The sequence below is a fragment of the Amblyraja radiata genome, chromosome 4 (genome assembly GCF_010909765.2).
Source record: "Amblyraja radiata isolate CabotCenter1 chromosome 4, sAmbRad1.1.pri, whole genome shotgun sequence".
Lineage (NCBI taxonomy): Eukaryota > Metazoa > Chordata > Chondrichthyes > Rajiformes > Rajidae > Amblyraja > Amblyraja radiata.
Genome location: NC_045959.1, coordinates 100,326,956 through 100,341,235, shown reverse-complemented (window position 1 = coordinate 100,341,235; position 14,280 = coordinate 100,326,956). Strand labels below are relative to the sequence as shown.

General features: G+C 36.7%; 1 protein-coding gene across 2 annotated transcripts in view; it reads right to left on the bottom strand.

The window, feature by feature from the left end:
- Nucleotides 1-14,280, bottom strand: part of epb41l3 (erythrocyte membrane protein band 4.1 like 3) — a 161,987-nt gene that overhangs the window by 33,376 nt on the left and 114,331 nt on the right. For both annotated transcript variants that reach the window (XM_033020056.1, XM_033020057.1), the window contains 2 exons: nt 12,284-12,459; nt 9,894-10,114 (listed from right to left, as the gene is read on the bottom strand). In XM_033020056.1, the coding sequence (XP_032875947.1) occupies nt 9,894-10,114; nt 12,284-12,459 (397 nt within the window). The remainder of the gene's footprint in view (nt 1-9,893; nt 10,115-12,283; nt 12,460-14,280) is intronic.

Sequence of the window (14,280 nt, the reverse complement as noted above, 5' to 3'; positions counted from 1 at the left end):
ACCAAATATAGATGCAATTTCACACACTCACAAATCCTGTGATTAGAGATAAAAATATGCACAATATTTTACTTGAGGAAAAGAGTAGAGTAGAAATTGGGCATCCAGAAAACATCCACTGACTAACACCCCACCAATTCTGAGCAGCTGCAATGCGGCAGTCTTGAGGGTTGCGAGTCATGAGAAGTGAAAGCACACGTCAGCAATGGCTCGCAGAAATGCCATGGGATCATTTAGTGCACTCTAGCCCTAACGCAGCTTTTAAAATAATTTATTTTTATAGCTAACCTTTTAGCAGTCCTTTTAATGACAAATTAATAAGCAGTTGTAATAAGTATAAACCCAGCAAATGTTATTTTTAGTAATGAATAATTTCCAAGAGGGGTCCTTACAATCAAGTGATAGGGCCCTGGCATCTGCTCACAAATGGTTAAATGAGTCTTGAATATGGTCACCAGTGATGACTAAGATACTGAATGCACATAAGGTGACCTTGGGATATAGCCCCTCAAAACTAGATCACTATCCCAATTTCAAATCAGAATAATGCACAGTTTCTTCGAAATGCTTACATAGCTCTTTTGAGATACATAATTGATTTGCATAGTATAAACTCAGTATATTACAATTTTGTAACTAACTATTTCTGTTAATAATGTGCAGCTCATTTACACCAGAAGCAAAGCTTACTCAACAACTATTTACAATCAGCCAGAGTAGCCCAACTTTCAGGCCCTCATTTTGTAGAATTACTTTCTTTAAAATATACAGTAATCATACACAGGTCTGCTTGCAACATTTCTATAAAAAGAATGATTTGTAACAGGTCAAAAGGTCCAGCAGCTCAAGCTGGAATTAAACTGTATGAGATGAGGGCAATCTTACTGTCAGGGTACTTTGTTACATATCTATTAGAAGAAAATAAAAACTGGTACCTTCAACATTGATTTTTCATTGGCTAACAATTAATAACTAAAAGAGTGTAAAATAATTTTAAAAAAAAACATTTTACTCTTTTACTTCATGACATCGCAATACTTCACATAATGGAAACAAGATCGTTGAAGCATTAAAGCTAGCCTTCTCAAATTCAAATCAAAATAACAAAATATTATTTTCCTATTTTTTTGAGAAACCTGAAAGGTCACTTGTAAAGCAAAGGAAGATGGTGTTTTCTTTATCCAAGCATATTTAGCTATTAACAATACATGCTGAAGATACACTGGTGTGTAAACTTGCAAAAGAGGGATGGTCAGGCTAATAACAACAGGACGTTAGTATTTCATTTTAAGGGTTAATACAATGTTCAAGATCTACTGAATAATACCAGTCTCATTTTATAGTCAGTTGTAAAAAAAAGGAAGTCTCTTTAAAAGACTTTAACAGCATCACACTGAAGGTTTTCAGTTTATAATACATTTACCTAATTAAATTAACCAAACTTTCTTCAGCATACTATGATATAGATAGCTGAAAAAAACCCTCAATACAAAAGTCTGAAGTGAATTAAGTTCTGCTCTTGAGATTGGTAAGTGCAACATAGTGTAAGAGAAGGACTTTAAACTATTTTACAATTCTGACATCCTCCTAAATGTACAGATAAACAAGATTATGATGCAAACAGACCCTTATTCATTGAACAGTCCGTACATGCAATCTGGACCAAACAATGACCACTAGATTAAATTTCCTACATAATTTTCAAGAAAAACACAGAGCATGCACATTAATATATACATATACACTTCACTATCAGCAATACTGGATGATTTGAGATTAGACACCAAGTTTTCATTCTGAACCTGCAGTGAAAGTCGTTAACCTAATCTATGCCTTGAATTATTTTTAGAGCCTGTATATGCAATATTCTCTATCTAAAACTTTATAGGTCCACTTGTAAAGCAGAAACTATATCAAAGGTATTCCTTTTGTTTCCTTTTGGATGACAGTGTCAAAGCAGGAAACTGAATAAGGTCATACTTACAGTAATTCATGCAGTCAGTTCCTGGACTAAATGCGCAAAGCAACTTTCAATAAGATAGTTCATGAACTTAAACATGCCATCATATTAACAAAAAAAATTAATAAATCATGTAAAATGTAAAATGAGGCATTTTGGTCTTTTTTTAAAAAGGTGAATAGTCAAGCCCTTCATGTCTGGTATTTCTAATCATACTCAGCCATTGACTGAACCAAATGAACACAATGTTCATTTAGGAACAAATGATCTACTGTAATACTAATGAGATTGTGACTGTCTCACACTAGAGAATTTAAATTAATTGACTATCAACTGGCTCCAACTCCTAGGGAAATGTCAGCATGGCTCTTTTGAATGGCCACATTCAATTTAGGAATTTACATCTATAAGAATACAAAGTATGTACCACATGCCAATTACTTCATGTTTTCCACCATTAAAAACGGGACCTGCTTTTCAGAACCTTTCTCCCCAAGAATACAAAAACTTTTTGTCTAATCTGATGCGTCAAGTTAGTCATGTCTCTTTGAAACACAACTTTTAAAATAATTAAAGGCAGCAATGAAGTTCTGAAAATAATACTTTTGCAGGACAGTATATTGTGCAGGACACTCAAGCACTGAACACAGAGAATTGTGTTCAGGCTGAGGTACACACCTCATCATCTGAACTGTCACTCAGGTCATTGTCAACAGAGGCACTCAAGGAGGCTGCCCTGGGCTCCAGATAGCAGAGACACAAAGCAAGGGGGAATGAGAGAGTGAGAGCATATGGTACAGAGAAAGAGGTTGAAAGCAGGAAGAAGAAAATGAAAAGGAAGCAGGGGACAAGTGATGGTGATTGAATGGGGAGGTAACACTGAAAACTTTCAGGTAAGAAATTGGCCTCAGAGAAGCTTGGGAAGGATATGTAGCCATCATCATCTAACAAAGAAAATGTTGATGGGAGATGCATGGAGAATGAAAACATGGTTCCTTCTTTTCTAGATGCCAGATCCTGGTCTCTTTTTAGACCCATTGCTTTCTTATCAATTGACTTTGAAGGATCATGGTCAAACTGTGATTGGCAAGTACTTAGGGAGTCTTCGTTCTTCCCATCATCAGCTGATTTTGAAACATTCTCTTTACATCTCCTATGAATGTTCATTGATGATGCAGGGGAGTCACAGTGCAAAGGCAAAGGATAAGAGCATGAGGAAAATGAATTTGTTTCATCATAGGTAGTCTATGGGGAAAACAGAAAATCCCAGAAGATGCAGGGGCAACACAAAAGAGCGGGAACATTAAGACAAAAAAAAAAAAAGAAAAAAATTAGTTATTGCATCCCATAACATTTATTCTTCCAAAGCGTCTATTGTTCTGCTAACCAGAAACATGAATTCAGAATTTGGATAAGCCAATTTGCAGCAATTCCCACAACAATTGTGTAGAAATACAATTTTGAATTTTCACATGTTGTTTTCCCTTTTTATGCCCCCCCCCCACACACACACACACACACACACACAAAACGTATTCCACTGGACCCATTACAAAAAACAGTTTTCCCATTTGATGTCTTCAATTATCACTTACTTTTGTTTTTACTTAAACCAGCCATCTAGTTATTTTTTAGTTGCCACCATTCTCTCTTTAACTTTATTTACTCCTTGCTCCCAAATAATTGTGTTTTGTTGCCAGCACTTGACCTATTTAATGCCATTCGAGTTATCAAATGTTTAAATTTTCTCCTTATTGCTTTTGTGTCAAGTCAATGGTGTCCTCTTTCTTGCTGCTCCTATTTGTAATCCGATGCACGTAGCCAAGCATCGGTACAAGTCCAGCACCTTAAAAGAAACCCACTGGGAATGATGAGGAATGGGAAACCTATGCAAGGAAGAATGGGGAATTTTGCCAAATTGCTCGAAAATATGAAATGTGGATAACAGAACACTTTTATATTCACTTCAAAAATCAGATGTGATATGACCAAGAATTTCAAACTATGTGAACCCTGACAATTTGCCCTAAGCATAATGTTTCTGCTGAAGTGTAAATAAAATTACAATGATCAGCAATTCCTATATAAGTTTTCATTAAAATATTACCCCATTCCTTTTTTTAATAAGACATTATCACATTTAACATGGGGTTGATTTTAATCCCATCTATCCAGTGGAATAGAGTGGTGGGAAGCTAACAGTCCCAGTTACTCACTCTTCAAGCACCACTAAATTGATAGGATTTGGGGGATGGAAACCAATCCTAGCAAGCACCTCGTAACAGCAGATGTTGTCAGAGCTGCAAAGAATGCCCTTGCTTCTGACTAGAAATTGGTGCAAAGGCAATGTCAATGGGATTTGCATCAGGTCCAGGAATTAAACAAATCTTTGCTCAGTTATGGAAAACGCGAATACACCCATCTACCACAAAGTGGCCAAGCTAAAATTGTTAAAGTAGCAAGCAATTTAAAAAACATATTCAATGCACAGGATAGAAATCCATCAATTTGTATTGTAGTACCAATTTAGAAATTATAAATAGTTCAAAGAAGCAATTGACTATTCATAAGAATAAAATTCAACCTTTTTGTAAAAAGAACAATCGAGCAAAACATGACTTCTTCTGAAATGCCATTTTAGCTGAAGAACAAGATAACAAACAATACCCACAAAGAAGATTTTCAAAGTGTTTTGGGTCTAATAATCACACCTAATTCCAAATCTTCCTTAACTGTTCAAATTGTTTGGCTTATTTAATTTAGAATGAATGATAGTAATGCAGAAATCACCCTTGATATTTATAACTCTCCCCCACAAAGGAGAACACAATGGTGCTAGAAGCAGGAGTCTAGTCTCATCCTTGGTTTGCCATTGCAGGTGAGACCAAGCAAAATGAACCAGCACTTGTCTGAATAGAAATTGTAACCAGGCTTCTTCTGGACCTCTCCCAATAACCAACTGCAGTGAGCATGGACATGGAGCTATGATCAAGATGTTTGCCTAATCTCTCAACAAGGTATGAGACAACTGGACAATGGGCATTAATAACCATATCTTTACCATATCTAAACATAAAGAAAATACCTAAAGCTTTGTTTTAATTAGATATTACTATTTTTGCTATAAATTCATATGTTACTATTCTTATTATGTTGTCCAAACCTGTTGCCTTTTAGACAACATAATAGAAATATTAACATATCAGGCTGACAATACTGCAAAATAAGCCTTTCGGTAATTTTCAAAACATTTTAAATGCTGCTTGAAAAATACTTTTAATAAATGGATGTCAAAAAATTAGTTACAAACTTCTGCTTTACTGCAGCACAAATTATGAATTATTTGATCTTTAGCCCGAGGTTAAGTCTTTAACAGAGCTTCACAAATAAGGCACAGAACTTGAATTCATTTTGGAGTTCAATTATATGCATACCAAGAAGAATGCATTCGGAAAGAATGTATTAGAGAATGGATTGTTCTACTCTATATCCAGCAATGTGGTTGTATGCCATTGATAGGAAAGTCAGTTGCTTTGTTGACAATCTACTTTCTCTGTTGCCAAGCTAATAACATCTGTTGAATCACGACTGGTTAGAGAGCTAATGGGTTCATTAAACCTGCTCTTTATTGGAAACCTGACGTCCACATTTGTTTCAAGACAATTAAATCCAGAAAGCACAGCTCAAGCAAGGGTCTCAAATTATGACCCTTATAATTTTTATAAATATTAGCAGACTGTTAAAAACCTGGTTTTCCCTCTACATCTGTTTGCTAGTTAGTCAAGTCATGAAAGACATTCAGACCCACTGAGTTACTCCAGCTTTTTGTGCCTATCTTTGGTTTAAACCAGCATCTGCAGTTCCTTCCTACCTATTCTTCCGAAACTATGCTTCTTGCTGGATCAGCCAATGACCTGCAATTAATCCAATTGAGAGGTCCTGCAGATTAGACTTCCTTTTATCTACTCAGTGTGCTGCAAATGTTACAGCTGTCTCACAGCTTCAGTGACACAGGCTCAAAATCCAACCCCCGGTGCAGTCAGTGTGTAGTTTGTATGCCAACGCCAAGGCTCTGTGGGTCCTTCCGCTGCTGGACATGGGGGGCAGGGTGTGGTGGAGACGCCCCTCAAAAATAAGGGAAGGGATTCCATGCCAGTGGGCCACATGAGTGGCAAGGGTGGGGGAGATATTTGGGTAATGTGTGTAAACAGTATTCTGAGACTCTGAGAATGTCAGATTAATTTTTTGCACGGTTCCTGTATAGTATATATTTATTACTTGAAATTTGAAAAAATAAAATAAATCTAGGTTCACCCTGGATAAACTGATTTCCTCCCACATTCCAAAGCAGGGGTGGATGAGGAAGATGTTAATACACATAAGTGAGAAAGTGGAGGAATGGCATTGCTGACATAGACTGCGTGGGATCAGTGTCCTCATTCTACGTCACAAGGAGATACAGGAAAACAAAAGAAACAGGAGGTACAAATAAAAGGACTGTGTAAATTAAATATACTTGAAGAATTGGAATATTTAATATTATTTATAAGCAAGATTAATTAGAGGGATTTGTGTTTTTCCTAATTGTCAATCTATTCATAGGAAACCACACAATGCAGGGGATTGCATGCTAGCAGCTCATTCTCTCCTCCAACTGATGTCTTTCCTCTATTGGCCAAAAATTAACCAAAGGCAGAAAGCGGTCTACCGCATATTTATAGATTATGAAAAATGAAAAAGGTGTGGCACGGTGGCGCAGCAGTAGAGTTGCTGTCTTACGGAGCTTGCAGTGCCGGAGACTCGGGTTTGATCCCGCCCACTGGTGGTGTATATAGGGAGCTTTACATTCTCCCCGTGACAGCGAGGGTTTTCTCAGAGATCTTCGGTTTCCTCCCTCACTCCAAAGATGTACAGGTTTGTAGGTTAATTGGCTTGGTGTATGTGTAAATTGTCCCTAGTGTGTGTAGGATAGTGATAATGTGCGTGGATCGCTGGTCAGCACGGACTCGGTGGGCGGAAGAGTCTGTGTCTACGCTGTATTTCTAAACTAAACTAAACTGAATTTGGCAGGCGCCATTGTGACATTCATTTCTCCAAAGGCAATATTCTCTCTGCCAAAGTGATTATTTCTGTTGATATGTAAATGAGGAAATCTCAGGATCTGAAATGCAATCCCAAACTTGAATTGATCACATTTAACAGTTAAGATATTTCTTTAAACAGACTAGTTAATTGATTGGTGCAGAAATCTAAACACTAAGAAAAGATCAGTGATCAGAGCATTGCTCAAATGCTGCAGGAACAAGTTATTCTTTGCTGCGGCTGTTTATCAAGGTGATCTCTCGGATTGAAGTTCCTGTTAACAAAAACTGAGATTATTTAAAGAGAAATAATGTTAAGAACTGTAGATATCCTGGCAAAATGACCTACAAGTAATTTGGAAACAGCACAATAAGGGTTAAACAATGTCCTCAACATCAATAAATGTGATTACACTTGTTTTTAAGAAATAATTAAGGCTGAGATGTGTAATATTGAGAACAAAGAAAATGTAGCATTTAGTCACTTTGCATACAACTAACCAAAATATTTCAATGCCAAGGTTAAAATATATCTGGTCTCTCAGATCTCTACTTTGCGAAATAATATACTGTCACTAAATCAATCACCAACCAATATCAAATGCTCCAAATATGGGTGAAATACGGTAAAGCTTAAAAAAAATTATGTTTATTAATTTGGCTTAAAGTCTTTGCTAATATGACACATTTTATTTTTAAAAGTTTTGTTTCGACAATCATCCTATAACTATAGAGTGTGTGATTATGTGTCAAACCATTGGCAGTTTCTGATGCTACCCTATTCTGACTGGAAATTGGCTATTTCATCAGTCATATTCAAAAAAGCCTCTCATTTATTCAGATTAGATAATAAACAAACATATCAAAATCTTAACCTGGAATACTTTCTACCAATGGGAAATAAAAGTTATTTTCTTTCTTCTTCTGCCATTCTTGTATCATTCCCCAGAACAATTCTTGGTAAACCATGTCTTAAGTATTACCAAGTGGCAGTCTTGGGGTCTTACTATTCTTTGGTGGTGATAAGTAACATTAATTGTGTGCCTAGGACCTGCAAATATTATATTTATTACTTATAAATGATAATCAAACATATTTGATGCTCCAATAAACTCAATGGTGTAGCAATAGTGGCAAACATTTGAAAGATTTAATACAAAGTTTGCAACAAATATACCTCCCTTTAAACAAGCAAGAAATAGGCTGGCTGTGGCTATCAAGGTAAGTTGAAGATCGTAATGAAACAAAGGAAAGGCTTATACTATTGTTGAAAAAAGAAGCATGAGCTTTGAAAAAAACGTAATTTTAGCAATGGTGGATGAAAAAACTATTGAAGGGAAGCATAAAGCTAGAGTAATCTATTGACAAACAGAAACAAGATGATATATGCAAGTTTGCTGATGATACAAAACTGGCCGACATTATGGTTTGGGAGAAGGGATATTTATGGACTAGGTGAATGGTATGGCAGATAAATGAAAATTCTGTATACAAGGTCATCTTGGTGGAAAGAATAAATGGGCACTGTGTGCTTTAATTCAAGAGTGCTTAAAAGGTGTTGATGTTCAAAAATAAATTGGTGTCTTTTTCATACAGTCACAGCAAGCATTTAGAAAGACAAGTGGTATGTTGGCCTTTACTACAAAGGATTAGAGTAGAAAAGTACAGATGCCCTTCATCCTGCTGAGACCGTATCTGAAATATTTTGTACAGGGCCTATCCCACTACTTATGGAAATGTAAATTACGATTGACAGATTGCAGTAAAAGTTTGCCAGATTAATTCCTAGGCAAGTTTGTAGCACCAGGAATAAAAGTAAATAGAACGAGTTTATGTTATTCTGAGTCCAGAGAAATAAATGGTAATCTCATTGCAATATACAAAATTCTTACAGGACTTGACAGAATAAATACAGAAGTGAGAGTGGGGGTCTAGAACTATGGCGGCATGGGCTCAACATAAGGGGCTTATTGCGCGGCCTAGATAGGAGGATGTTTCTTTACCCGGAAAGCTGTATAGCTTTGGATTTCTCTGTTCATGCAGAATGTGGAGACTCAGTATCTCAAGTCAGAGATTGATAGGATTTTGGATACTAAGGAAATCAGGTAGTATGGGCCAAAATGCCTACTCTTGCTTCAATTTATTTTGTTATTGTTCAAACCCATTTCATAAAATATTTGCAAATCTGAAAAAAAAAAGTCTGCCAATGATTTTAAACAAAATTGAAACATAAATATCTGACTATTCAACTGGTATCACAAATTTTAAACACTAAATATTTTGGATTTCCAATTATTGACACAGCAAGAATCAGGCTGCCATTTTCCCACAGGTGGAAAATCATGATTAATTTTTTCAGACTTCACTTTACTATTTTATGACATCAGATATGTGAAGAGAATTTGTGCTTGAATATTGCAATTCATAAAATCTTTGCACGCAGTAATTCCAAAATAATGAATTCAAACTATTAACGAAATTAAAAGTGTTCATGGAATTAATTTCTCAAAAATCAAAACTTTTCCTTTGTGCTAATAATATTAAAAAACCCTGTTCTTTTAAAATATTAAATCAAAATATTCTCACTTTTATCATGTAGATGCTTATTTGATATGCTCACAGTTACTTTCTTTCATAATTAGAGAAGTCAACTTAAAACTATGTATTCAACCATTTTTGTTCTAATTGGTTATACTCAAAACATATACTTCTTACATTGGAGCAAAATAATTTGTTCTAATTTCATGAGAATCAATTAATGTTCAATATTAAATTTTGTTTCTTGATTTTTGTATCTGTAGTTTTTTAATTACCAGTACACCTAACATATTTCATGCCCCAGTGCACACTACCTTAATTTCATGCTTGGCTGGTGTGAGTAACGGAGTGATGACAGTCTTTGCTTTCTTATCCTCTTCCTCTGCCTTCTCCTCTTCTGCCTTCTTCTCTGGTGTCACTGTGGTTATTAAATTGGTTGACACTAGGCTCTTGGCTGCACCATAATGGCCTGTAGCCACTTCTGAGGCCGAAATTGAGTCTTTTATGAGCATCTCATGATTTTCGGTCACCGAGGCTTTAAGGACACAAAACGTAATTCAGCAGTCTGGACTCGTGAATCAATTGGCATTTGCTTGGCAGGCTAGCAATCGTTGTTACAATTGATCTTAGTAACTCTAGACAAGAGGTATCCAAACACCATCCAAAGCCACCCAGACCTCTTGCCTGTTTGTCAGTTATTTAGTAATGCCCCCAGGAATTTTGGATGTTGGAGAGGAAATATTTGGCTCAGTTTTGATAATCCAAGGTCACTTAAACACACTTGCTTTCTTGGTTCGTGGTAGCAACTACAGCAAACAATTTCTATTTAGATTGCAGATTTAACATAACATAAAGCTAGCTTGAGGATTAACAACTAATTTTTCACTATGGACGGATTGCAGCCTTCGTGATTCAGTATCAAATTCTCCAAATTTAGGTCAGAGACATATACAGAGTGGAAGCAGGCCCTTCAGCGGACTTGACGATCAATCACTCACTCATCTACACATATCCCAATTTTTATTCGTTCCATTTGCCCATCAAAGCCTCCCAGATCCTACCCCTTACCTACATTCGGGGCAACTTACAGCAGCTATTTAATCTACCAATCCACATGTCTTTGGGATCCAGGTGGGCACTAGAGCACGAGAGAATACATGCAGTCACAAGGAGAATGTGCAATCTCCATACTGAGAGCACCCAAGATAAGGATTGAACCTGGGTCTTCAGCGCTACAAGGCAGCAGCTCCACTAGGCTACTCTTTTGGTATGCATCAGAACTGCACATTTTAGCTGATCCTCCACCTATGATTTTGCCTTTGTTTTTTTTTCTCTCTCAATTAGAACAGCGATCCTTAGATCCTTCAAGTACTTTATAAAGAATAATACCTATTTCTTGTTGTAAATCTGTTGTACTTAGCAGCAAGACTGCTTACATTGTAGTGAAGTGCTTTCGACCAATTGCCCTATTCACCTGGCCTCACTCAATCGCAGGTATTCCTTTTATTCTCTCCAGTCTCTCACCACCTTCTCTGCAACTTAGAATTACCAGTCTGGTCAAGTGTCTTGGATTGGAAGTGTCAATTTATTTATTTTTCCACAGATGCTGCCTGACCAGCTAAGTATTTCCACCATTTTGTTTTTATTTCAGATTTCCAGTCTCTTCAGATTTTATAGATTTTCATTTGCTGACTGACAAATTAGAATGTGCTACAGGTGATTACAATTGAAGGAGTTCAGCTACACGTGTGCTGAAAGAATCTGATCTTGGAGATAAAATTCCAAATCCAGCAGATACATGGGTTTTAGGCATGGTGGATTTGTATTATTACACATAATGTCAGAACATGACATCTTCGCACCATGAAAAAGTCACATGACTAAAGGTTTACACAGAGAAACTATGGAAACTTCATAGGTTGGGAATTTGAATCCAAAATATGAATTACTACTGATAGGATTATGTGAACTGGAATAGACTATCGAGTCCCTCGAATGTATTTCATCCTTCTACTAGATTACAGATGATCTGCACCCACAATTCTACGTATCTATCTTTGCAGAGAAAGGCTGATTAATTCAATTGGAAAAAAAACATCACACCTACACAGCTCTTATACACTGGAACCTTCAATTGCTGTACAAAAAATGTGTTGTCTAGCAGTTGTACTCAGCAGCAAGAGAGCTTACATTATATTGAAGTGGTTTCGACCGTTCGAGTTAGAGTACCCAACTTGAAATGTGGAATGGGTTTAGAGTGGTCTAATTACCACCTACCCTCTATTGCTGCTCTTCCCAAGATCATATTCAGTTTCACCTCTCTAGAAATATCATTCGGGATGGAGTCATAGAGCTATTTAGCATGGAACCAGGCCCTTCGTCCCACCTTGGCCAGGCAGACCAAGTTGGCATTCTGGATCAGCAACTAATATGTTCTGATTACAATGACTTAATTGGATTTATTACAGCTTGCTGGAAGTAACCCATAAATATTTTATTCAAAAACACAATTGAACTCACAGCTTCCCCATTACTAACACTCACCACAGCATTTTCTCTTCTAAGTTCACTTGCCCTCCCCAATAAACAAAATCCTTATTAATTATTTTGAACTGAAATTGCACACTAACTAACTTTGTGAACAATCAAGAAATTTCATTAAAGAGAAAAAAATCCACAACAGATTGAAACTCAGTTTCCTTACCTCCATCTAAGCTGCGTGACATGGTGTAACGTTTGCTGGAAGAACGTTCAAAGTATGGTGCTGGGCGATCTATAAGGGAACTGGCTCTCCGAGTCTGAGCTTGTGTTCTTCCACTGTAGCGGAATTTTGATCCTAGTGTAAGGAATTTTTTTGGAGGCGGCTCAGGTGAAACTAATCTGCAAACAGATAATTGGCAATTTTAAAAAAATTGATCACCTTCTATTCCATCAACAATATACTTCAAATTGATTGTGATTGTACAAAGGTTGAAAATAAACTATAATCGTATAATTATTTTCAGAATTCATTGCAGCAGCATAAATCATTTGGCAATGTCAGGTTCTGATATTTGGGGGAAGGAGCTGAGGAGATGGATACATTGCTGTAAATCTGAAAATACAAAGGTTGCAATAACCATACAGAATATATATCAAGTCTTCCCCAATATTTCCTTAATAGTGCTTCAGTGTCCACCCTCCATAAATCTAAACTGAATGGAAGAACAAGTATGAAGAGCCAAATGACTATCACTGCTCCTATTTTTCTGTTTCTATGCCTCCTTTCTGCCTGCGAAGGCGAAAGATCAAAGATGGTACCTTCATTCAATGAAATATATTTTCATAATATCCAGCCTTTCCTGAGCACCAGAACATACAAATCAACTAATTAATCACTTCTTGTCTAGAGGTATCTTATTGTGCATAAATTGGTTGCAGCATTTGTGACATACTGTGCCAAATTATTAAATAAATTACGTCTTGAAGTGGTGACTTAATATATTTCACAAAACACTGCCCAACTGGTGCAATAGTTTATGAATAGATGCTATTCAATCTGCAAAGCCTTCCTCAAAATGCATCTTCCATTATACACTCGGGTACCACATTTTTCCTTTTCTGCAATACCACTGGGTATACCACAGGATACACAGTGAAATGGTTACACCAAGAAGCTCATTGTTGAATAACTTGTTCTTAAATACTAAAGTAGTGGTATTTGAGCAGAAAATATCACTAACATCCAAAAGAAACAAATAATATTTTACTTGTTGTTAAGGGCACGAAAATGGTTTAGGCAAATATTATTCGGCATTCGTGGATGGAAATGGCTTGGTGCCCTTGGATGCATTTCTACAGGTATTCCTCGACTTGTGTAATAGGTGACTTACATAAACTTGCACTTACTTAAGGAGTTCTCTAAGCCCACTGCTTTATTCAAGAGTTGCGCTTATCGGAAATCTTGGTAGTGGTGCGTTACTGCCACTACATGCAACTTTTTCAGTAAGTTAGTCGGCTGCTCTTGTGGGTGCAACCAAGTGGTCTCTACGGCAAACTAATTTTTTTGGGTAGGTTTGCATATCAGGTTTTGCAAGCTCAACAGCATTAACTAAATTTATTCATCCACAGGTCCAAACACATAGCTATTGTGTAAAATATGGTCCAAAGAAGTCCATAAATAAACTGCATCTAAAGTATAAATTTAGGATTAAAAGAAGAATAAATTCTGTTTAAAAAATATAATGACATGCCCATTAATTGTCTCAACAGTTTCTACTGCCTTGTGCAAACTAATGGGGCTGTCCCACTTGGGCGACCTAATTGGCCAGTTTAGAAGAGTTTGAAAATATGACATGTTGAAGACCTCCTTCGACTATGTAGAGTAGAAGACCTCCTTCAACCTCCTTCGACTATGTTGAAGACCAGCTACGACTAGCTATGACTAACTTCGGGAAAATTGGACAACGAATAGTGGAGAGTGAAGACGACCTTCTTCGATCTCCTTCGACCTCCCTTCGACTATGATGAAGACTATCTACGACTACCCTCAATTACATATGACTAACATGCCGACCTACTACGTCCAAACCTACGAATAAAAAAAGTATTGATTTTTTCCATGGCAACCTTTATTTATTCGAGGGGATTTTTTAACATATTGAAAAAAAAGTCACGACCTAGCTGAGGCCTCGAGTACGCGGGGACCACTCTCGAGCATGA